The following is a 26,728-nucleotide window of genomic DNA, read 5'->3' on the forward strand; positions in this document are numbered from 1 at the left end:
GATTTTTTTTTAACATCATGCATTGTCATTAGGAAGATATTGGTTCACTGAGTTATGCAAATCTTCCAAATGTTGAAACATTTCATTGCATAATACACACACACACACATAAAAAATCTCACCAGTCTCATCAGAAACATCTTTAAATATTGAGGAACTATCAAGCACATGTAAGCAGATACAAGTTTTCCAATACTCTTAAGTCTCACTTGAAAGCTTGAATTTTATCATTGGCAACAAATATTGTTAGTTGTTTCCCTTTAATTGACTGGCTCATTTAATTCATTTTCAAGAAAATATTTGTCTGGGGAGTTCCCTGGTGGCCTACTGGTTAGGATTCTGGGCTTTCACTGTCGTGGCCTGGGTTCAATCCCTGGTTAGGGAACTGAGATCCTGCAAGCTGCACGGTGTGGCCAAAAAAAAAAAAAAAAAAAAGAGAGAGAGAAAGAGAAAGAAGATATCTGCCAAATGCCTAAGTCTGAATAACCATAACTTGTCAGCCATTCTTCCAAGTAAAAATGGTTTCATAAAAAAGCAGCTAGTTTACAACTCAAGCAACTATACAAACGCTTTTCCTTCAGACAACCATCATACTTTGGTGTGCAGCAGGAATGCACTTCCTGCGTCATTACACAGAATATCAAAACAATGTATACTCAAGAGTCAAAAGTTAATAAAATTATGCGCTTCCCTGGTGGCGCAGTGGTTGAGAGTCCGCCTGCTGATGCAGGGGACACGAGTTCGTGCCCCGGTTCGGGAAGATCCCACATGCTGCAGAGCGGGTAGGCCCGTGAGCCATGGCCGCTGAGCCTGCGTGTCCAGAGCCTGTGCTCCGCAACGGGAGAGGCCACAACAAAGTTAATAAAATTAGTAATTTTTACTGCCTCATCAAGGATTTCTTAAGTGAAACTGTTTTTTTGTTTTCTTTTTTCCTATGAGCACATGGTGTTGAAGAACACAGTGACCACTAATACAGTGTGATGCTCCTTCCTTGATGTGTGCTAAAGCTCTAACAATTTTACCCTCCATTACTTCTGCACCATCTGAACAAATGTCAACACAGAGAGAAAGACAAGCAACATCCTGGCATTATTAAGCAGATTCTCTTGACCTTGTGGATCATCTAAAAGGATCTTTAGGAATCCAGTGGTCGGTCACTGTACCATACAGAGAAAATAGCTGATCTAGAGACCTGTCCATTTGCCATAAATTCACTATAATTGGCTTACAAAGGGTGAGGTATCAGTTTCCTAAAAGGTGATTACTAATCTGAGCATAAATACTAATGTTTGAACAATTTTCCACATTTCATGTTTGGCTTGAAGCAACTTCCTGCTGACACATAAATTGCACTACAAAATAAGCAATAGATTGTCTTTTACCTAAAGTGGGCATTTCACAATCTTTATTCTCCTTAGTGTTCCTTTTAACATATTTTATCAACCAGTTGAAAATGTGAACGTCACAATGAACTGAAATGTCCACCTCTTCCCAGCGCTGGGCATCCACAGATAAATATTCAGCAAAGTACTTCATTTCTGATATCAAAAGATCTCGTGGGCAAATAAAATCTTCTTTCAAGTTTTTTGCTTCATCACATACATGGATCACCATGTTTGGCCTTCATAAAAAATGTTACACAGAAATGAAATTATTAGAATTTTAGAAGAGGAGCTAATAATATTGACATTTATTGGAAGTATGAGAACAAGATATTTTTCAAGGTTTTAACCACACATCCGTTTTACAGGGTTTGACATTCAGAAGTTTTCATAAGTGACTTGCTAACCTGATCTGTATCTGAAAATTGACTAATTTTAGTTAAGCTATTGATTTAATAAAACAAATAAAAATATTTTTACTACAGAACTTATAATTTACACGGTTTTAAAATTTATTTTCAAATTATAAGTTAATTATAATGTTTTTAAAAATACCAATTCACAAAGAAAAATTAAATTATACATTCTAATTCTTGTGAGGAACATAAAACAGCACTTATACATGGTAATTGGTATGGGAAGGAGATATAGATTAAATACTAAAATTTTCTTACTATTAATAAATAGGAAAAACAATTAAAATTATTCATTGAAGTATCAAAAAATTAGCATAGCTACTTCGTTATTTTTAACATCAAGAAAGCTTGTTTCTAGGCATTCAATAAATATAAATTGGTAAATATGGTTAAAAAATTCTTAAGACTACAACGTGCTTATTTACATATTTCAAAAACATTTTAAGAATAAGTTTAGATGATACATCAGAAAAATTGCTTCAAAAATTATATACTCGGGCTTCCCTGGTGGCACAGTGGTTGAGAGTCCACCTGCCGTTGCAGGGCACACAGGTTCGTGCCCCGCTCCAGGAAGATCCCACATGCCACGGAGCGGCTGGGCCCGTGAGCCATGGTCGCTGGGCCTGCGCTTCCGGAGCCTGTGCTCCACAACGGGAGAGGCCACAACAGTGAGAGGCCTGCGTACTGTGCACCCCCCCGCCAACCCCGCACACACACACAAATTATATACTCCTTGAATTTATATGCCCTTGAAAATTACATCATCACAAAAAGAAACACTAGTGTGATCCATAACTGCCTTCCTGTCATTACAAACGGAAGAGATTAGATAGGAAGTGACAGACTACCCTATAATATGAATTTAATGTGTTTAATTGAACTTCAAAAAATTTTAATACAGAGAAATTACATTTGAAATAAAATTGGCTACAGAAAAAGGATTAATAATCAATGCTCTGTCAAAGTCAAAGGAATTTAATAACTTTGCAAGTTGTTCTTTCAAAGAAATTGTGGTCAAAATATAAACAGGTAATGGCTGGTATAATGAAGTATGAAATTTCTGTGGCTTTTTGGGCCACAACATGAAATTAGGTAATCCTAATTAATTTATCAGATAAATTTTTGTGCCATACCCAAAACCTATCAGTTAAAAATCTATGTGAGGGGGGCTTCCCTGCAGTCCAGTGGTTAAGACTCTGTGCTTCCAATGCAGGGGGCGTGGGTTCAATCCCTGGTCAGGGAACTAAGCCCCATGGTACAGCCGAAAAAAAAAATCTATGTGAATAAACTAAAATTCACTAAACTATAAAACGGTGAATTTTTTTATTGTGGTAAATACACATAACATAAAATTTGCCATTTTAAAATGTACAGTTCACTGGCAGTAAGTGCACTCATATTGATGTGCAATTATCACCATCATCCATCTCCAGAACTTTTCAAAAGTATAAGTGTTATGGTATGTGAATTAAACATCAATAAAGCTGTTATAAAAAACTATCAGAACTGAAAATACACAAAGGAGCTTTTAGAGATGATGAAAATGTTCTTTATCTTCATTGGTTATATGGCTAAAACGCATCAAAGTGAATACTTAAATATGTGCAGTTTATTGTATGTAAAATACACAAAACAATACAAAATTATCAAAACTTGCATTATATTGAAAGATGTATTTTAATTTTTAAATATTTCTACAATGAGTAATTATATTCAAATAGTTCTAAAACACACATCCAGTTTCTTTAATAAAGTTGGAGAACTAATGGTAGAGACTTTTCTTTGGGTTTTAAAATTTACTTTTCAAAATTTTATGTTAATAGATGTTATTTCTAATACTTACAAGATGAAAATGAATTTTTAAAGTGGAAAACTGTTGTCCAATTTATAAGTAATATGAATAAGCCATACATTTACCTATCAAGCAATCATTTATAGTTCAACACATCAACTACCCTCATTTCAATTATTTCAGCAATTGTGTAATGTGAAATTCCTAAATTATGGTAACTGATATATAAAATTAGCAATCATATTTTTATAATTTAAAGTTGATATTCATATTAAAGCTTATCTAGCAAAGAACCAGCCTCCTACCCCTCAGATTCTTCAGTCTTTTCTCCATCATTATGAGTAGTACAATTTTCACTTTCTGAAGAACAATTCCTTGTGGAAGCTATATTATGTCTTCCTTAAATACAGAAACAAACACATACAAAAACAAAGGGGGGAGGTTAGCATTTCTAACTGAGAATGGGTTTTTACTTATTGAATTGTTATACTATAAATTCATGGTTTCCAAGAGTACTTAAGGATGGTACTTTGTCAGGTGCCTTAATATTTCTAAAGGTATATGGAAAAAACAGTACAGAAAAAGGATCACAAATTGCTAACATTACACTGAAGATTTAAAAAATACTAACATGGTGTGTAGGGATGGGGTCAAATTTTCAAAAGCCTACAAATATAGTTTTCTCTTCCTGAAGCAAATTTGTATATCAATACTCTGCTGCTGCTGAAATTAAAATAATTCACTACACTGAAGATTTCTAAAACCAGTTATTATTTCCAATGAAGTTGTAGAAAACATCACTTCTACACTGCTGCTATGTCATCTGAAGCTATTGCTGACTCCAATAGTGGGGAGCTGTAGAAAAGATAACATGAGAGGCAAGCAAAATTCTCCCAGTAAAAAAAAAAAAAAATTAAGTAAAAGGTACAGGTCAAATCCCTTTAAAATTTACAACATAACATAAATAGGCTAATGGACTGGAGTAGTAAATTTTTATAGAGTAAAAAGCTTTTTTTGGTAGTAGTGTTTGACCTGTATGGTAACATCTACACTTTTTAAAAAAATACAGCAAAGACAAATTTCTAAAGCTCAGGAAAATACAAATACTAATAGATTTTTCTATTAATGCTTCTATTAGCCTTTAAATAAAGAAAAGTTGATGGGAATACATAATATTCTGTAGAATTGTCATAAGGACAAACACTGCATTTTGTTTTTAAAACCTTACCTGTTTTAGAAACTGCATCCTGACCAATTGGAGTCTCCTGAAATTCTCTTTGTGTGCCAAGAAGCGAGGATTTGATATACATGGCTAAAGTTTCAACAGGACTCTCTCCAGTAGCCATGAGGGGACTATAGTGGTTGTCCACAGGTGAGCTTCCACTGTTCTTCAGTTCATCAAACCTCTTTGCACACTGTAATGACATAAAGGAAGGAAATGCATGTCTGGGGGGTTTTATTTTTTTATTTTTTTTTGCAATACGCAGGCCTCTCACTGTTGTTGCCTCTCCCGTTTCAGAGCACAGGCTCCAGACGCGCAGGCTCAGCGGCCATGGCTCACGGGCCCAGCCGCTCCGCGGCATGTGGGATCTTCCCAGACCGGGGCACGAACCCGCGTCTCCTGCATCGGCAGGCGGACTCACAACCACTGCGCCACCAGGGAAGCCCCCGTCTGGGGGTTTTAAGTCATTTTTTGTAAGTGAATATTAATCTCTTGGATAACATCTAGAAAATTAGCGCACATTTCAATACATGAAAGCCTCTGACTTACTTTTTTCTTTTTAAAATTCAGGGTAGTTTTTAAAAAAAATATGCTTTCATTCAAAGGCATAATGTATTTATGCATTAGTAGAAAAATGAAGAATGCCTTTATCAACCATATTTCCTCACAGTCTATGTCAATCATCAGTTGATAATTTTAATAATTTAGTTAAAAACTTGCCTTTTATTTTCACACTGAATTTCCACCAGGAACAAGACCAAATTCTAACCTTCAAAGAAAAAAAAACCAAAAAGTATCTGATTTGTGACACTAGATTTTTTCTTTATTAAAATAATGAGTCTTTGTTCTTACTAACAGTGAGGTTCACCATGCACAAAATACTGTAGTAACACTTCACGGCCACATATTCGGGCAGTTTGTTCTAGAACAGTGTTTTCCCTTAACCCATTGTTAGTCACAGAATCAATTTAGAAAAGTCCAGATTAGCAACTAAAAAAAGAGAAATAAAATACAATAGATTAGAAAATATCAAGAGTGCATTAAGCATAATAAGGCTAAGTAGTCCTTCATGAAAATGTCATTTCTAAGTGTGCACTATGTCACAACATAAAATGCCTTCCTTAATGTGGGTCTTGGTCAAACAACACTTCTATAGCATTCATGTTTAAATCTCCATCAGTAGCAACGTGGCTGGCAAATTGCATAGCAGATCAAGTAATCTGGGAGGTGCAAAAGGAGAAAAATATATATCACGTATATGTTAAGTGAATAATGCATTGGGTATGGCATCATTCATTTATTACACAAAAATTTATCAAGTACCCACTAGATATTAAGCACCATTTTCAGAAAAGATTGTTTACTAATAGTACTACAGTACTATTACTTCAAAGAAATCCCTATTCAAGGCTTAGTCCTTTGAAAGTGCATTTAAAAGACACAAGTGTAGGACTTCCCTGGCGGTCAAGTGGTTAAGACTCCATGATTCCACTGCAGGGGGCATAAGTTCGATCCCTGGTCAGGGAACTAATAGCTCCCACATGCCCCATGGCACAGCCAAAAGAATAAACAAAAACAAAACAAAAAGATACGTAAGTTTAGACTAAAATATACTCAGTATGTATGCCCACCTCTTTAAGCAAAGTCTTAAAATTAAATAAAAAGAATTAATATGATAAATGAGAAACAGAAAATATTTTCGTATGAGGACTGAAAAAAGCAGTGATGACGGCCTGGCAAAGAAAAAAAATGCTGTAATGATTAGAAGAATGTACAGGTTCACAGGTACATCTATAGGATAAAGAATATAAGTGATTTAACTGAATCCATTTTTCCTACAAAATGAGGGTTTTTTTGTAACAGAGAAAGTGGTTAGGTAGGCTTTTTTAAAATATAAATTTATTTTATTTATTTTTTATTTTTGGCAGCATTGGGTCTTTGTTGCTGCTAGCAGGCTTTTCTCTAGTTGCAGCGAGCAGGGGCTACTCTTCATTGCAGTGCGCAGGCTTCTCATTGCGGTAGCTTCTCTCCTTGCAGAGCACAGGCTCTAGGTGCGCAGGCTCAGAAGTTGTGGCGCACGGACTTAGTTGCTCCGCGGCATGTGGGATCTTCTCAGACCAGGGCTCGAACCCATGTCCCTTACACTGACAGGCGGATTCTTAACCACTGTGCCACCAGGGAAGCCCTAGGTAGGCTTTTAAACTGTAGATTCTTCTGATATCTTTTAGGTAACACTTACAGCTATATTGGAAACTGAATGTAGATTTATCTTATTTAACAAAGCTTACAACAATTTCTAATACTTAATGAAATAAAGTTATGAAACCTGAATATTTGAAATGAACACATGATTGCTTAAACAAAAAGCAAGTGAACTGTGAATAATTTAAAGTACATTGTTAAATCTTCTTTTGTGTTTAAGCAAAAATTACATGATATCTATATGCAAAAGAAAGGTTGGACCCCCTACCTCACACCGTATAAGAAAATTAGCTCAAAAGAGATCAAAGACTAAGTATAAGAGCTAAAACTATAAAATTATTAGAAGGCAATGTAAAAATCTTCATGACCTTGGTTAGGTGATAGTTTCTTAGATATAACACTAAAAACACAAGCAACAAAGAAAAATTAGATATACTAGGCTTCATTAAAGTTTAAAACTTTGTACTTCAAAGGACACCATCAGGGAAATGAAAAGACAGTCCACAAAATAGGAGAAAGTATTTGCAAATCACACATCTGACAAGGGACTTGTATCTAGAATACATAAAGAACTCGTACCATTCAATGATAAAAAGACAAATAACGCAATTGAAAAATGGGCAAAGGATATGAATAGACATTTCTCCAAAGAAGCTCTATAAATGGCCTATAAGCACATTAAAAGATGGTCAACATCATTAGCCATTAGGAAAATGCAAATCAAAATCAAAATGAGTTAACACTTTACACACACTAGGATGGCCATAATAAAAAAGACATAATAAAAGTGTTGGCAAGGATGTGGAGAAATTGGTACCCTCATACAGTGCTGGTGAAAATGTAAAATGGTATAGTCGTTTTAGAAAAATTAGATACATTATTTCAGCTAAGGTAAATGCTTATCTAGAAAATTTTAATTCATCCTTTCTCCACCTTCAAAATACCAACAGGTCAACTTCAAAATGAAAAAAAAAAATCTGGGAGATTAAGAGAACACTCAAGAAACTTAAAAAATATATAATTTGGGGGACTTCCCTGGTGGTCCAGTGATAAAGAATCCGCCCTTCCAATGCAGGGGACGCGGATGTGATCCCTGGTCAGGGAACTAAGATCTCACATGCCATGGGGCAACTAAGCTTGCACGTCACAACTACTGAGCTCGCGCACCTCTACTAGAGAGCCTGCATGCCACAAACCACAGAGCCCATGTGCTCTGGAACCGGCACACCACAACCACAGAGCTCACGCACCCTGGAGTCTGCATGTCACAACTAGAGAAGAGAAAACCCACACACCGCAACGAAAGATCCCATATGCCTCAACAAAGACCCCGTGTGCCGCAACTAAGACCTGACACAGCCAAAAATAAATTAAATAAATAAATAATAAATAAACCTTAAAAAAAATATATATATATATTTTGTCCACCAGATAGTAAAACAATATTGAAAATAAGTCAGTACAGAACAGTCAATAGGATTAGACAGAGAGATCAATGGATTAGAATGGTAAATCGAGAAATAGATCTGAAGGTAAAATTTCAAACCAGTAATAAAGAATGGACTATTCAATAAATGTTGAGACAACTAACTAGTCATTAGGAAAAAAGTTAAAACTAAAAAAATTCCAGGGACTTCCCTGGTTGCACAGTGGTTAAGAATCCGCCTGCTAAATGCAGGGGACACAGGTTCGAGCCCTGGTCTGGGAATATCCCACATGTCGCAGAGCAACTAAGCCTGTGCGCCACAACTATTTGAGCCTGCACTCTAGAGCCCGCGTGCCACAACTACTGAAGCCCGTGTGCCTAGAGCCTGAGCTCCGCAACAGGAGAAGCCACGGCAATGAGAAGCCCGCGCACCACAACGAAGAGTAGCACCCACTAGTCACAACTAGAAAAAGCCAGCATGCAGCAATGAAGACCCAGTGCAGCCAAAAACTAATTAAAAAAAAAAAATTCCAAGTGGAGTCAAGATTTAAATGTAAAATAAAAAGTAGTCAGCAAAACGTAGATTTTATATTATACACAGTCTTCAGGTTGAGGTTTCTAAACATGACAAAAAAGGAGAACATCAAAGTAAAAGATTCACAGATTTTTAACATAAATTTTTTTTTTTTTTTTTTTTTTGCGGTACGCGGGCCTCTCACTATTGTGGCCTCTCCCGTTGCGGAGCACAGGCTCCAGACGCGCAGGCTCAGCGGCCATGGCTCACGGGCCCAGCCGCTCCGCGGCATGTGGGATCTTCCCGGACCGGGGCACGAACCCGTATCCCCTGCATCGGCAGGCGGACTCTCAACCACTGCGCCACTAGGGAAGCCCAACATAAACTTTTAAACATTTGTATACAAAAGACTATCATTAATAACTTATAGGCTAAAAAAAAACTGAGAAAAATAAGCTAGATTAAGGGTTAATATATTCAATACATAGAAAAATGTTATTAAACTAGTAACAAAACAACAAATTTACAAATAGAAAAAGGATATGGAACAATAAAATATAAAACATTCATCCTTTAGGATTTAAAGAAAGAGAAATGAAAACTGTGATGAGATAACATTAAAATCAAATATATATTTATTTACATATAAATAAGAATTTTGAAAAGACGGAGAAATAACACTTGATATATAAAGTGCAAGGATCAGTCACTCAGCTATTTTGACTGGAGTACAACATGGATGCCCCTTCCAGTGGACAATATGTAACAAAAGCCTTAAAAATGCATATGTCCTCTAATGAATCAATTCTGCTTCTGAGATTATCCCCTAAGAAAAGAATAAGATATTTGTTAATGGGGTATTTGCAGTAGTCAAAAGTTGGAAACAGCTGGGCTTCCCTGGTGGCGCAGTGGTTGAGAGTCCGCCTGCCGATGCAGGGGATACGGGTTCGTACCCCAGTCCGGGAAGATCCCACATGCCGTGGAGCGGCTGGGCCCGTGAGCCATGGCCGCTGAGCCTGCGCATCCGGAGCCTGTGCTCCGCAACGGGAGAGGCCACAACAGTGAGAGGCCCGCGTACCGCAAAAAAAAAAAAAAAAAAAAGTTGGAAACAATAGCTTAAATATCCAATAAAAGGTTCAATAAATTATGATTTAGCTCAAATAAAAGAACAGTATAGTCATCAAATGTAGAACTCTAGCAACTGACACTAAAGATGTTTACAATATGCTAAGTGAAAAACAAAGCAGCAAAGTAGTACATTTGTTACATGTCCACTTTAAGAATTCATATATGAATAGAAAAGAATCTGGAAGGATATATACAAGGTTTCAACAGCTTACTTTAGGTAGGGTCAGATTTATAATTCTGATTTTTCACTTGTTTTCTTGTGTGTGTGTGTTATGTTCGTGTGTGTGTTCTTCGAGGATATGTCTTATTCAGTAATAAGAAATTAATTAAAAATTAATATTACTTAAAAAGTCTGATTCACATTTAGTTGCATTTTAGTTAAAAAATAATAATTTCTTGGGAAGTCCAATGGTTAGAGTTCCGTGCTTCTACTACGGGGGGCACGGGTTCGATCCCTGGTCAGGGACTAAGATCCTGCAAGCTGCACAGTGCAGCCAAAAAAAAAAAAAAAAAGGTCTCAACTGAGTGAATTTGAATATGCAATAGATATTAGACGATAAGATGGAGTTATTGTTAATTTTCTTAGGTTTGATCATGGTACTGTAGTTATGCAATAATATCCTTATTTTAAGATGTATGCTACAGTCTATGAAGTATCATGATGTCTGAAACTTACTTCTACATGTCAAAAAAAAAGTTACATAAAGAGATCAAGCAAACACCTAGAACTGCTGACTCCAAATAAAGGATATAGGGATGCTATACTATTCTGTTAACTTTTCTGTATGTTTGAAAATATTCACAATAAAAAATTGGAAAAATAGTCAAATTCATAGGTTTGCCTTGTTTTAAAACCTAACATGTAAAAATCCAAAAGATGAAAAAGTATAGATTAGGGAATGATAATATACACCTAATGATAAATTCCCTCATCATTTCACAAAGACTTATAACATAACCAAGGGCAAATAATCCCTGTGGGTACTGGTTTTCTCAGCTGTAAAAGAAGAGGGTAGAATTTGGTTCATTCACTGATCCTATAGGTATTTATCGAGTGTATACTATGGGCCAGGCAGTGGTGCATATGCTTAAAACCTACTGGGTAAAATCACTAATGTCCTTTCTACTTCTAGAAATCTGAGATGACTCATCCACTTTAGGGTTCCTTTTAACAGCAAAAAATTCTGAGGTCAGTATTTCTCCAACTAGGGTTCATAGATGAATTACCAGAAACCTAAGAGCTCCCTAGAAGAGTTTTTAGATTGTGAGTTTTAATTCTGAGGATAACATTAATAAAATCATCCAGGTCATTAGGATGACAGAATATTTCCTTGCCTATTCACTTTTCTGTTGTAAATTAATTATAAATTAAGTTGGTGCCAAGAAATATTTTAATTGTCCACGGCTAATTTTATTTTATTCTATTTATTTATTTATTTATTTATGGCTGCTTTTGGGTCTTCATTGCTGCGTGCGGGCTTTCTCTAGTTGCAGTGAGCAGGGGCTACTCTTTGTTGCGGTGTGCGGGCTTCTCACTGTGGTGGCTTCTCTTGTTGCGGAGCACAGGCTCTAGGTGTGAGGGCTCAGTAGCTGTGGTGCACAGGTTTAGTTCCTCCGTGGCACGTGGGATCTTCCCGGACCAGGGCTCGAACCCGTGTCCCCTGCATCGGCAGGCAGATTCTCAACCACTGTGCCACCAGGGAAGCCCCCACAGCTAATTTTAATAAAGGACAATGTGGAAAAGAAACCTGGTATAGAGAAGAGATGTGTTAGTGCCAAGGGAAGGCAAGTAATGTCCTGGCACAACACACGGCTTCACAGTAGAGGGTTAAAGAGAGAAAAGTGGAGAAAGAGTAATGGCTTTGAAGGGCACATGGCAGTACAGGCTAAATGCAAAAAAAATTTTGTGCCACAAGAGGCTACACAAATATTTGCATTATAATCAGCAATTTAATTTCAGCAAAGCACTATTACTTATCACATTAAGTAAGCTTTTAGTTTGAATTGTGTTGGTTTGAGTTTTCACTTGTGTCTATAAAATGTAAATTTGGTTTATGATCGTATAGGTGTGTTTATACCCAGTATTGTTAGTGCATATTTAATTTCTACTATAATAATAACTTAAGTCATCATTGGGAGTTTTCAAGGTTTTTTTCCTTTAAAAAGGTCTGTACATTACTCAAGTTTGAGAAGCATAGTATTAGCAATTTAATAAAACTGGATTTACAAAAATGCTATCTACCTATTCAGTTGTAAAAATGTAAGATAAGGTTGAATTTAAACATACCAGGTGGGTTAATATATCATATAATTTACATAGATTATATTTAGCCAAATTGCATCATATGTATGCATATTCAGTATTTATATGTGCATATGAATATGTAAAACTCAAATAGTTCTTCTTAGTATAACAGTTATTCCTTTAAATTGATCACTTTTTCTGATCTCTTTTCAGTAGATATCTGGAAGACTGTTATTTACCTCTTTGGGTGTTAATCCAGGCACAAGCCTTGCCACTGATTCCCAGTTGATGGTCTGGTGGATTCCAATTAATGGGTAAAGGATCATGTCCAACACCATTTGGTTGTTATTGTTTAGGAAATTGTTGTTTTCTGAATATCCACGACTCATCTTTTGGAACTAGAGACAGAGAAGACAAATAGATTTATTTGCATCTGAAATCCAAATGTTTTCAGAACATTATAAATCAGTTATAATTCATTCCTAAGAATTATCTACTACTACATATAGGAAAAATAAAACTGACCTAAAATCAAAACAGAATATATAGCTCAAATCTCTTAAAATATAACAGCATTTGAATATTATGGAGTGGTGGATAAATAGATAGAAGGATGGACAGATGGGTAAATATGTGATTAAAAAGTATGATAAAATGTTAAGGGTAGAATATAAGTGACGGGTATACAAGTGTTCACTATAAAATTCTTTTGATTTTGCCGTATGTTTAAAATTTTTCATAATAATACGTTGAGAGAAAAAGTTGAATACAATACACCTTCCTTTTAAAAAAATCCTTATGTATGCCTGATCTATATTTTGATTAGCAGTTCATGGATGGTAGAACTAAACTGTGAAAAAAAAAAAAGCTAGTTAAAAAGAATGATAATTTTATTACAGTCCTAAGCCATATTTCCTTTATTTCTCTGTGAGTGAATGTCCATGCTATAAACAATGGAGGCTGAGTATACTTAATTTTGACTGACGTAATCAAATGAAACTTAGAACTAAGTTAATCTGACATTTTAGGATAAGCATAATCATTGTTACTGCACATGTGATTATGAGTTATATATGGTGGGGAGAGTTTATCAACAAATGTAATTAGCATTGTTTTTATATGTTTGAAACATTTTTTTGAAAATCCTTATTCCTTATCTTCAGAAGCAATGTGACAACTGGCCTGATAAGGTTTAACCTTACACACACACACCCAAACAAACAACCTGACTCTCATATATAAAAAGCCAAGGCATCTCCACACACATACACACATGCACTCACACCTGCAGAGTGGAGGCTTTGCCTGCTTCTTCATCTGGCTCCCCACCCTCTCTCCTACCATCACACATCCTCTGGTTCAATCCAGGAGACCTTGAATCAAGTGACTAAGGGTGTGTCCAAAATCTTCAGGCAACAGGATGACCAAGAAAAAAGTCTCTAGAAGGCTTTCCAAATGGATGTCGCTCAATAAACATTTAGTGAGTCCCAACTATAAGCCAAGCATTGGGGATACCATAACAAATATGGCATGGTCCCTGTCCTCAAGGAGTTTACTAGTAGAGAGTTGAGGATACAAACAGACAAACATCATTTTAATATCACTTGCTGACGCCAAAGCAGAGGGGAGCCATCAAGGGGCAGAGGAGGGACGCATAATAGCTGTTGGTATTGTGGAGGAGGGTAAGGCCGTGGTACCAAAGAGAAAAAGAAGCTACCTCCTTCAACCTTAGAGAATTTTAAGAACTTATTTACTGAGTATTTACTAGGAGTCTGGAGCTGGGCTAAGCCTTTTATATAAGTTATTTCAATTCTCACCACAACCCTATAAGATAGATGCTTTCCCCAATTTTACAAGATGAAGAAACACATTCAGAAAAGTTAAATAGTTTGTAAGGCCACAGAACTATTAAGAGGCAGATCAAAGACTCAAATCCAGGTAAAACTGACTCTCAAATCCATGCTCTTTCCATTATATTCTAGAAGGAGAGTATAGGAGAGACAGCAGTTGGGAATGATGCCTTAGGGTAGACAGAGAGTCTAAACATTTTGAAGTTAGTTATGATTCAATGAAACAATTTTGAAAGCTGTTTGTGAGGCAAGGGAGGGAGAAGGCTGTGGTATCGAAGAGAAAAAGCTACTCCCTTCAAATTTAGAAAATTTTGAGAATTTATGTCGATTATATCTCAATAAAGCTGAAATTTAAAAAAAAAGGAATTTAACATTTACTGAGGCCTCACCATGCGCCAGGCATTATATATGAAGTCAGAACATAAATTTACAGATGAAAATAATGACAAAGATTTACAGCTAGTCATATCTATGACTTAACTGATGTTGAATCTGGGTTGGGAATATAATCTCCAAATATAAGCTGTTCCTATGGAAAAATATTATCTATTTTAGGACAAGAAGTATAAAGCAAAGATCCACTGAGAGACCAGTATAGTGGAAAAAGCAATGAACATAGGAGTCTGAAGCTCTGGTTTGAGTTTTAACTCCACACAAGTTAGTCAAGGCAAGTCATTTGAAATTCTGCAATAAAAATTAAGTGCTGATAATACCTCTACTTGACATCATACAAATAATCAAAGGGATTATTTTTGTGAAGGCACCCTGAAGACAATAAAAGCACCTTACAAATGTGATGCAACATAAAATAACAGTATCTATCTCCTAGGATCCTGCTAAGGATTATGTGAGATGTTTAAATGTTGGAATGGGGAGTTGGAATGCAGAAGCTCTCAGTTAAGCGTTAACTATGATTAGTACTATGTAATTGTTTTTTGTTTGTTTGTTTTGCGGTACACAGGCCTCTCACTGTTGTGGCCTCTCCGGTTGCGGAGCACAGGCTCCGGACGCGCAGGCTCAGCGGCCATGGCTCACGGGCCCAGCCGCTCCGCGGCATGTGGGATCTTCCCGGACCGGGGCATGAACCCGTGTCCCCTGCATCGGCAGGCGGACTCCCAACCACTGCGGCACTAGGGAAGCCCCTATGTAATTGCTTACATAAAATACTGATGTAGGACATCAGGTGGTAGACATCATAAAGTTATCCTACATATTTCTGCACGAACATTAAAAAGAAACAAAGAAAAACACTAAGCACTCTAAAAATCACAGCTTCCTCACAACAGAAAGGTACCTTGTTGATGGGCCAGAATCGTGTTGGGTATGGACCCTGGAGCCAGACTACCCAAAATTTTGTCCTGGTTCTACCACTTAAGGTATTATCTGGTTCTGATTACGTTTCTCTATGCCTCCGTTTCCTCATCTGTAAAACAAAGAAAAGTAGTAGCTAGCCCACATACTTTTGAGGACATATGGACAGTACTACCTGGCACATAGTACTACATAATGTTTGTAGTGGTAACATTACCATTCCAAAGATCCTCAGATTAAATGGATTCAAAAAGATAAATGTGACAGATGAAAGGAGAGACAGCAACTTTCCAATGAAGTACGCTCTCAACAAAATGAGTAGAAAGTCAGATCTAGATTCTTATCTAGTTTACCATTTCCAGCAGTACAACCTATGATTTCAGTGGTCTCGGCTATAACGTAAGGAAAATAATACCTACCTTTGAGGTTATTGTAAGGATTCGATGATATATATAACACACTACCGGGCATACAAAAGGTGTTTAATAAATAATTTATTATTACTATTATTTTCCTATTTTGGCGATTATTGGCATAAAAATTTGCAAAAAATAGTTTAAGAACTGTAAAACAATGCCTTGAGACCAGTTGAAAATAGATTTTACAGAACTTCACTGTTTTCTACTTGTGTGTCTAGCACATCATCACTTTTCATACCACGCAATTTGAGAAGTATGTTAGAGTATGGGGTATTTTATTACAATTTGTTTGGGCCTCAATAAAAATTAGTCTGAAACAGAATTCAGGGAAAGGACGTGGGTGCTGTTTTTTACTTCACTTCTAAAAAGATTCATTTAAAATTTCTAAAATATTTATTGTGGCCTACAATGTGCAGGCACCTGTTAGCTAATCAAATATACTGTTCATATAAAATAATTAAAACTTGTATGTGTATTTCCTATATAATACTACTCATTTATAATATATACGTTTAAGAATAATTTAGATCATCTAAATGTGAAAAATTTTTTTCTGTTAACATTTTCTTTACACAACTGGATCATATCAAAGCAAGGGAAAACTACCCAGTATTAATTCCAGTTAAACGAATGTTCAAGAAAGCATCCCTTAGAGTCAGAATGTAAGTATGAAAGGTATAGCATTGACGGATAACCCTTAATAAACTCTTTCAGAGTAGCTGTCACAGTGCATCTCATTCTAGAAAAGTATAGACTTATGAAAACTACCAATAAGAAAAAGTCTGAAGCTCAAACTACACTATTACTAGATCTACGCCCATTCATGATAAAACATGAAAAAGATGTTAAAGTTTAATGCAAACGTGTTATTTACCAAAAATAAAAATTCTTTTTAATACTCTACACTTGAAAAGAACACACCTCATGTCCTCTCCCCCATTCCCACAATCGTAGTTTATTTAAATGTATTAATAAAACCAATGTAATTAAGACCAAACAGAGGTCCACTACCGGCATCTGTATTTTCGGTTTTTTTTTCAAACAGAAAAAGGGTCTTGTCGACAGAGACTTCTTCCCCTAGACAGAGGAAGATGGGAAGCGACGGCGGCCAGTAGGGCAGGTCAAAGGCCTCTGGCATAACAGAGGGTGGAGGATAACAGAGTTATTCCGCACTAGGGTAGAAGCCTTGTGCCCAGGCTTTCTGACCACGAATGAGAACGGAAGCAGCTGGCTTTCATCGTTAAGGGGAAAATAAAATCACAGCTGAAACCCAGGAAGAATAGATCAAAGCCCTGCAAACCGTCGGCCCAGAGGCTCGCTGCGCAGCACGTCCTTGGGGCAGCCCAGACCTTCGCGGTCTCCCCGCCTCCCCCGTAGGGGTAGAAGCTCCGGGAGCTGAGCGGGTGAGGGGCGGACAAAGGCGCGGGGCGGGCAGCTTAGGCGAAGGAGGGGAAGATGCGGGGCAGGGACTCGGGGCGAGGCCGGGAGGAAGACGCTGGGGCTCCCTCAGCTGGTTCGCGGGCTGGACGGGCTTCGGGGACCTGGAGTAGGCACGGCTGGCAGGCTGCGGGTTTGCGCGTGGGGGCATTTGGAGGCACTTTGGGCGAGCTGGACCCCGGCCGCCAGGGGAGGAGGCCGCTGAGGGAACCCGTTAGCTGCCAGTGGTACCGCCTCTCGCCGCACTTCCCGCCCCCAACCGGCTCCCGAGCCCCCTCGGCTTCTCGCTCACCTCTACGCCGGGGCGGCCCTCGCTGCTCCTCCGTCACCTGCAGAGGCCGGTACCGCCCGCGCCATGAACCTGCCGCGACCCCGGCCGTGGCGCCCTCACAAGCCACCCCCGACCGCTAGCAGGCGACGGCGGGGTACCAGCTCCGCGGGGCGGGGGAGCGCGGGGATCGAAGCCGCCAGCCAATCGCAGGCCAGCGCCTCTGCGGCGCAGCCAATGAGCGACAAGCTCCTGACGGGAGGGAGGGAGCGGAGGAGCTGCAGCGGCAACTGGCCGCTGCGCCTAGCCTTTGCCTTCCTCCTCCCCGGCCCCCGCTCGCATTCACTGTAGTCGCAGTGCAGCGTGCCACCCTACCAGCGTCTTGTCTCTTAGCAACCAGATGCCCCGAGCCAGAACTTACATATCAACTCCGAGTCCAGAAGAAAGGGGAACGTAGGGGAGATAGAAGAACTCAGATAAAAAATGGGTGAAATTGTTGGAGTCTTTGGTATACCTGCTTAGGTAGAATGGGAAAATTGCATGATCTGAGCGACATCAAAAGAATCTAGGGTGAAGCACTGTCTTCATCAGGAGGCATCTCTTGAAAAATGTAAATAGCTCTGGGTTACATGTTGAGTTTTCATACATTAATATGTTCAGCAAGTGTGTTATTGTGGTGACTACTGTTGGGAACCTAGTCAGATGTATAAAGTTCAGTCTAGTAGGGTAAATGCTACATGTCAGTGTTCCTTTTTTAAAAAAATTTATTTTATTGAAGTATAGCTTATTTACAGTGTTGTGTTAGTTTCTGCTGTACAGCAAAGTGATTCAGTTACACACATATTCTTTTTCATTATGGCAGGATATTGAATATAATTCCCTGTGCTATACAGTGGAACCTTATTGTTTATCCATTCTATATATAATAGTTTGCATCTGCTAATCCCAAACTCCCAATCCACCCCACCCTCTTTCCCCCTTGGCAACCACAAGTCTGTTCTCTATGTCTCTGAGTCTGTTTGTTTTGTGGATAAGTTCATTTATATCATATTTTAGATTCCACACGAGTAGTACAATATGGTTTTTGTCTTTCTCTTTCTGACTTACTTCACTTAGTATGATAATGTCTAGCCCCATCCATGTTTCTGAAAATGGCATTTTTTCATTCTTTTTGATGATTGAGTAGTATTCCATTGTGGAATATATATATATATATATATATATATATATATATATATATATATATATATATATATATATATACCACATCTTCTTTATCCTTTCGTCTGTCGATATACATTTAGGTTGTGTCCATGTCCTGGCTATTGTGAATAGTGCTGCTGTGAACATAAGAGAAGCCATTTGGGCCTAAGCCATTTTGTGATCTAAGCGTGGCTGTGATGCTTGCCTTTGAACATGTCTCAGTAATTAATGACCTTAAGGGAACAAAAGGACACAGGAACAGAGAAAGTGCAGTGATAAAGCAGATTCCTAGTTCCTCCTCAAGGGATATACATAATAACTATACCTTTGAGTTCTGCAGGAACTAAGGCCCCCATCCAGGTGAAGGATGGAATGATGATATTGACCCTCCTGACTTCAATCAAGTAAGACTTGGACTCTGTTGACCTTTGCCCCAATTTTATGCTGAATCCTCCTCTGCTCAAGCTCCTTCATGAATATGCATGTACCCTTAGCTTAAAACTTCCCCAATTTTGCTGTTCGAGAGACACTGCTTTGGGAGATTCCCTGGTGTTCTCCTTACTTGCTGCAACCCAGTTTTCGAGTAACACTTGCACACAAGCTGAAACTCAGTTGTGATGGTGGTGAGCCAGCTTAAACCATGAGGGCAAGAACAACCCATACAGGAATGATTACAAAGCAATCAACAGAAGGAACCTGGGTCCTGAATTACCTTGTGAAGCAAAGCTGCCTAATTGGCCCTAGATTGCTTGCCTGCCTACCTGAGGAAAATGTTTTGTCTTGCTTACAGAAACTTAGTGTATTTCCTAAAAGAGAAAGTCCCTGAAAGTGATGTGCTACCTAGATTTAAGATACACATGGGATTGGTGGGTAGAAGCAAATTGCAGGCTGGTGACTCTTCCCAAATGTATTTTCATCTGCATTAACTTGAAAGGCAGATTATCAAGCCTATGGCTCTGAGGTAAGTGGTTTAAAAAAGGTCAGAATGTGAGTATTTTTGACTGCCACCTCTTGCTTTTAGCAAGGTTTGACCAAAAGAAATGAAATCAGTTAAGAATTAACCAGTCTGCAAGCAGAGATAGAAGAGAATAGAGCTCTACTACTGGACTCCATCCATAACTGCTCCTGCTTTTGATCCACATACTACCATCCATCTCTGAGGGATCAACTTAGGTACTTAATGTGTGAAGCTTTTCCTCACCACTCCCCAATAATACACATTTACCGAATGACAGAGCTGGAAAGGATCCTTGAGAGATAACTTTTTCAATCTTCATTTTAAAGTCAAACAGAGAAAGTTTTAAGTGACTTGTCCAAAAGCTAACTCCAAAGCTCTTTGGAGTTAGCTCCAAAGAGCTAACTCATTAGGTTCAATGACCTTTGCCTGAGGAAGAATCTTTCTTTGGCATTGTGCAGACGTTCCTTCCTGAGGCCTTTTATGTGGAATGGGCAATCTCACTTAAGACTTCAATACACTTCCTGTCCTCACCCAGTCTAAACCTTTTGTGTCCATAAGATCATCTATCCCTCCCTTAGTTTTAGTACAGACTAAGTTGCTTTAATAAAGAGACCCAAAATACAGTCGCTTAAACAGGCCTCTGAAATGGCTGCTGATGGCTCATTCTTACTTCCACACCCCATGGAAGGAGTGCAAGGCAGGGTAAGGAATGCATGCCCAATACTTTTGAAGATATGATCCAGAAGTCACATTCATCACTTCCACTTCTATCCCAGAGGCTACAACATAACCACAAGGGAGGAGGCTAGAAAAGGTAGAATCTTCCACTTGAGCAGCTGTGTAGCCAATTAAAAGGTGGGAGTTCTACTTTTAAATTACAGGAGAGTGAATATTGGTGGCCAATTAGCAGTCTCTACACAATAGCCTGGTTTCTAGGATTATATGCTACCCAGACCTCTATTACTGACTTCACTAGAATTTAAAAAAAAAAATTTTTATCTGTTTTTTTTGCCATGCCACCCAGCTCGTGGGGATCTCAGTTCCCTGACCAGGGATTGAACCCATGCCCCCTGCAATGGAGGCATGCAGTCCTAACCACTGGAGCACCAGGGAATTCCCTGAAATATTTTTAACTACAGTGAAATGGGAAACTAAAAAGGAACTGCATTATTACTGCAAAAAACATAATCAAGGAAAAATGTTTATGGATAAAGGTAATAAAAATAAATGCAAATATCTGTTGTACTCCAGCTGCCATCAAATATTACTGGAGAACATGATTTAAAATTAAACATGACTTTCTTCATGATAAGGCAAAGGGTTGTATAAAACAACAACAAAAACAAAATTAATGTGGAAAAGTAAAAGATAGGTGTCTATAAGCACATTTCCTTCATCTGCCTTAAGACCTGAAAGAAATTTAAAAGGTATGTGTTGGAGGCCATGTTCATTTCCCAAAAATGCCTCCAATGGTTACTATATCCCAGCATAGAGCTTTTTTTTTTCAACTACCAAAAAGTAGAGGCCCCTGTTCACAATACCCACTTAAATTGATATGCCACATGCTCAGCCTGCAAGTCCTCCATCTGTGTACATGTGTACATATACATACATAGCCCACACATATGTGCTATGTGTGTGGCAGTTCTATGCTCAACATTGTAGAATCTTGACTGCTTACTCCTGAACAATAACTTTTCCCCTTGTCCCTCAGTACCTATGCTAGTAACAGGTAGAGAAAATTTCCCACTCTTCTAATAGGATGCTACTAGAGAACATCTCTGTTCCAAGCACACCATTCCACCTGATCCCCTGAGCAGGTCCTTAGTCCTTAAAGACAGCTCAGGATTCAAAACTGCATCTTGATAACGTGGTTATTAAGAAGGGCCCTTTAACAAGAGCCCTTAGTATATGCTATGTACTTTGCTTAACATAGAGTATCCTTTAGACCTCTCAACAACTCAATAAAGTAGATATTATTTTGAACTTAATAAATATTACCAAGTTTCAGTTAGAAAATGTGTTAACCATTCATATCAAGAAATTAATTTTTGCTGGCTTTAAAAATTTTGTTCTTTCACATACAAATGGAAAAAGAGTAAAGCATTAAATGTTTAATCATTAATACAATGGTTAAGAAGTGGGTTTTTCCAATCAATTTATGAGTTTAGTTGCCTTATCATATATGGTTGAACATACATGGATGAACAGTTTTCAAAGAATTTCAAAAAATATTGCCATCGACTATAAAAAATACATAAAACTACACTATTATAAATGTATCTGACTTTCCTTTGATGAGCCAGAAGGCACTTAGGATTCTTCCTAAATCTTAAAGCAAAAGTTTCCAAATATCTGTCTTAATTTAAGGACTTGTGAAGATCTGTGGCAAATGAGAAAAATAAGGTAAAATATACATGCTTGCTGGTTTATTAAGTTTACTAATAGAAATTATGCTTTGTTTACTTTCTGGTATTAATATCATTTCTTCATTCCTGGTTTCTCCTCATGTTTCATTGGGGATATTGAGATTCCCAGTTAATTTCAATGTAACGATTAGTTTTTAGAAGGTAAATATCAGTTTTACAAAAAAGTCTCAAAGAAACAAAAACATAGATATATTGGATGTTCCACAATGTAAAATCTGAAATAACTGTTTATGAGAGTCTGGAAATTGGAGGGAACTTCTACTTCTGGCATTGCGGTGGGCTACACGTGAGACTCTCCTGCTGAACAAGTAAGACTCTGGCTGGGAAACGCACATTAACACACTACTGATCTCATATGAAGTAGGGGGAGAGGCAAAATCCATCAAAATTGGTGGAAACTGCAGGCAGAAGAGAGGGGTATGAGTGTCCCAAGAGGTGGATGCCCATAGCAACTTAGCTGTGAGGATTCTGAGCTTTGGCTCAGAAGTAGAGTGAGGGTGAGGGGAAATTAACTATCCCCTACAGTTACTCAAGACCTTCAAGGAAGGACTGAAATGGTCCCAAAATAATGATGCCTCTATTATACCAGCAGAGGCAAAACTGAATCCTCTGCAGTCAAGCCTTACCCAGTTTTGGCCTGTGGAATTTACAGATTAACAAGCAGTGAACTCATAAAGGGCACCATAAATGTGAAGAGGCCAGATACTATGTGTAAGAGTCAGCACAAGCAATAAGCATTTTAACTTCCAAGGACTGCAGATATTTGAGTTCTTGTAGACATTAACATAGCATACTTAAAGGGCATAATAAATGATCAATAATAAATAGGCAGTTTGAAAAAACTTCTAGATACAATTATTGAAATATAATTAATTATAATTATTTAAATTTAAAATGTAATTATGGAAATTTAAAGAAACCTCAGTGAATCAGTTAAATGGTAAATTAGAAATAGCTGAAGAGTGAACATGCAGATGCTTGTATACATGAAAAATTAACCAGATTGCAGCACAGAGACAAAGAGATGAAAAATATGAAAGACAAAGATATGGGGGGTAGAATGAGGGCTAAACATATGTGTAATATGAATTCTACAGAGAACAGAAAGGAGATAATTGCAAAATTTCCAGAACTGATTAAGAGATGAATCCAAAGATCCACAGATCCTGAAATCAAATATATGTTGAATAGAATGAATAAAATGAAGTTGCTGGGGACAATTACAGTATCAATTCTGTCATCTAAAAAGTATGCTATCTAAATGACTTGCAGTCTTTTCTCTGGGGCTTAATTTCTAACTGAAGCCTACTAAAGCTGGCTTTAAACTAAAACTTTAAGTATGCTAGGTTATGAACATATTATTGGAGTTGAAAATCAACCAAATTTAAACTACACAAAATGTAAATGATAAAGGGCAGTTTGATATTTCTATGGATTTTAATCTTAATTTATTATTGTCTATTAATAGTATAAGCCAGCAGTCACCAACCTTTTTGGCACCAGGGACCGGTTTCATGGAAGACAATTTGTCCACAGACCGGGGGTTTGTGGGGTAGGGGAGAGAGATGGTTTTGGGATGATTCAAGCACATTACATTTATTGTGCACTTTATTTCTATTATTATTACACTGTAATATATAATTACATAATTATACAACTCACCATAATGCAGAATCACTGGGAGCCCTGAGCTTGTTTTCCTGCAACTAGATAGTCCCATCTGGGGGTGATGGGAGACAGTGACACACGAAGTGTGTTGCTTATGTCCAGTCTACTCTGTAATCTCGTTTTGGTTGCTGTCACTGCAGAAAACCCTGCTTCACAAAGACAGGATGTTGGAAATGGAAGCAGGCTTTTCAGTGCTTTTGTGGCAATCTCAGGCTATTCCACCTTGACTTTAATCCAGAACGTATGGAAATTTGAAGTTGTCTCAGACATAATTTTAAGGCCATTGTCAATTGCGATCTCAAGCAGTTGATCCTCTTCTAGCATGGACGAGGCCAATTCACCTGGCTTATTCACAAATGGGTCGCGGATCCATTCCTTCCCAGTTTGGGGGTCTTTTGTGGTTGGGAAGTAATGCTCAAACTCTTTTGAAAGTTGAGATAGGTGATCATGCACCAGCTGGGAGAAAGAAGGCCCTGGCACAGTCTCTTTCAAAATCTCTGCTAATGTTTGAAACATGTCAAAAATCCCGATGTTCACTAGTCACCCCCATAATTCCAGTTTGGCTTTGAATGCAGCCACATTATCTGCAGACTTGAATACAGTTGTCATTCTCCCCTGAAATGACAGATTGAGTTCATTGAGCAGGTTGAATATGTCACACAAGTAAGCAAGTTTTGTGACCCATTCTGTGTCACTGAAATGTGCTGTCAGTGGTGACTTTTTCTAAAAGAAATCTCTGGAGCGGCTCTTGTAACTCAAAAACCCTGGCCAGTGATCTACCTTTAGAAAGCCATCTCACTTCTGTGTATGAGAGAAGACATGTGTGCTCTGGGTCCATCTCCTCACAGAGCTGCACGAACAGACGTGAGTTAAGGGCATGTACTTTAATGTGGTTGATAATTTTAATCACATCCTGCAAAACGTTGTTAAGTTCAGGTGACATTTTTCGGCTAGCCAGCATTTCTCTATGGATGACACAGTGCGTAGACTCACATTCAGAAGCGACCTCTTTGACCTGAGTAGTGAAACCAGAAAGCTGTCTAGTTACGGCAGCCGCTCCATCCGTGCATATACCAACACAAAATGACCAATTCAGTTTTCCTGTTATGTAATCATTCAAAGACTTGAATAGTTCTGCAGCTGTGTTGTTGGTTGACAACAAAAGTGCACATAACATATCCTCATGCACATCCTCCTGAAAAATATATTGCACAGAAACAAGCACTGTTGGCTTGTTGTCAACATTGGTAGACTTGTCAACCTGGATTGTGTACCACGGTGACTCATTAGTCCTCTCTAACAATTGTGTCTCAATATCCTCTGCTATTTCATCAATTCGTCTAGTTATGGTGCTAGCCAAAAGAGGAACACGTGACACCTTTTGAACTGCAGCCTCTCCTAAAAGTTCACAACAAATGTCCTTAGCAGCAGGCAGAATCAACTCTTCACCAATGGTAAAGGGCTTCTTAGCTTTAGCAAGGCGGTTAGCCACTAAGAATGAAGCTCTCCGGACTTCCCTGGTGGCACAGTGGTTAAGAATCCACCTGCCAATGCAGGGGACAAGGGTTCAATCCCTGGTCCAGGAAGATCCCTCATGTCGCAGAGCAACTAAGCCTGTGTGCCACAACTCCTGAGCCCACGTGCCACAACTACTGAAGCCCGCATGCCTAGAGCCCGTGCTCCACAACAAGAAGCCACTGCAATGAGAAGCCTGTGCACCACAACGAAAACCCAACGCAGCCAAAAATTTTAAAATTAATTTAAAAAAATGATACTCTTAGTGCAGACACATTTGATGAAGTGGTGGCCTTCAATAATTGCTTCTGTTGTGTTCACTTCTTCTTTTGAAAAACTCCAAAGGCTTGTCTTTTAATGCAGGGTGCTTGGTCTCCATGCGGCGAAGCAGTTCTGAAGGTTTCATGGCTTCGTTGATAGCCAGTTGCCACATATTATACAAAGTGGGCTTGGAGAATGTGAATCACCTGTTGCAATGAACCCGTAATTGAAGTATGACTCTTGGTATTTTCTTTTAAATGCAGCTTTCTTTTTGTTGGCAGTCTTAAGAGTCTTCTGCTGTCTCATTACTGGGTCTTTCTCCCTTTTCAAAGAAGCTCTCCAGCGACGTTTGTTTTTTACTCATTTCGGCTAGGGTTAGCTTGTGGGCTTACCCAAACTGTGACTGAGACAAGTGCGCAGTGTGGGAAAGAGGTGTGGATGGAAGTGGTAAATAAAATAATAGGCAGGGTTCTTCCCTGGTGGCGCAGTGGTTAAGAACCTGCCTGCCAATGCAGGGGAAACAGGTTCAATCTCTGGTCTGGGAAGATTCCAGTGGCTCCACGGAGCAACTAAGCCCAGGTGCCACAACTACTGAGCCTGCATGCTGCAACTACTGAGGCCCACCTGCCTAGAGCCCATACTCCACAACAAGCCACCGCAATGAGAAGCCCGTGCACAATGTAAAACAATTATACTTTAATAAAGATGTTTTAAAAAAAAAAAAGCCCGTGCACTGCAATGACGAGTAACCCCTGCTCGCGGCAAGCAGAGAAAGCCCGTGTGTGCAGCAACAAAGACCCAACGCAGCCAAAAAAAGAAGCCAAAAAAAAAAAAAAAAAAAAAAAGGGCAGGCCATGTGCAGACTAAAACTAGTGTCAGATTCTGATTTAAAGCCTGACACCAGATGCAGTTGTACAACTGAAGTACATCAACTCACTTACCACTATAAAGCCTGCCACCAGATGTAGCTTAATTGTCACTTGCCACTAACTGATAGGGTTTTGATATGAGTCTGCAAGCAATTGATTATGGTCTCTGTGCAGTCAAAACTCTCTGCTAATGACAATCTGCATTTGCAGCCG

General features: G+C 38.4%; 1 protein-coding gene and 1 long non-coding RNA gene across 8 annotated transcripts in view; both read right to left on the minus strand.

The window, feature by feature from the left end:
* Positions 1–17,804, minus strand: part of SANBR (SANT and BTB domain regulator of CSR) — a 73,051-nt gene extending 55,247 nt beyond the window's left edge. For 4 of the 7 annotated variants that reach the window (XR_010835534.1, XM_067007553.1, XM_067007552.1 and 1 more), the window contains exons 1-6: positions 17,637–17,804; positions 15,472–15,600; positions 12,567–12,725; positions 4,819–5,005; positions 3,896–3,989; positions 1,383–1,621 (exon numbers count right to left, since the gene is read on the minus strand). Coding sequence is in view for 4 of the 7 variants with exons in the window: in XM_067007553.1 (XP_066863654.1) it covers positions 1,383–1,621; positions 3,896–3,989; positions 4,819–5,005; positions 12,567–12,716 (670 nt within the window). In the remaining 3 variants the exon portion in view is untranslated. Of the gene's footprint in view, positions 1–1,382; positions 1,622–3,895; positions 3,990–4,818; positions 5,006–12,566; positions 12,726–15,471; positions 15,601–17,636 lie in introns of those variants that run through there. The other 3 variants (XR_010835535.1, XM_059079256.2, XR_010835536.1) reach the window with 2 other exon arrangements.
* A 5,988-nt stretch (positions 17,805–23,792) lies between these two features.
* Positions 23,793–26,177, minus strand: LOC136792085 (uncharacterized). The gene is made up of 2 exons (XR_010835247.1): positions 25,646–26,177; positions 23,793–24,485 (listed from the first exon to the last, which is right to left on the minus strand). It is a non-coding gene; the product is annotated as an uncharacterized lncRNA (long non-coding RNA).
* Between the last annotated feature and the right edge of the window lie 551 nt (positions 26,178–26,728).

The sequence above is a fragment of the Kogia breviceps genome, chromosome 11 (genome assembly GCF_026419965.1).
Source record: "Kogia breviceps isolate mKogBre1 chromosome 11, mKogBre1 haplotype 1, whole genome shotgun sequence".
NCBI lineage: Eukaryota > Metazoa > Chordata > Mammalia > Artiodactyla > Physeteridae > Kogia > Kogia breviceps.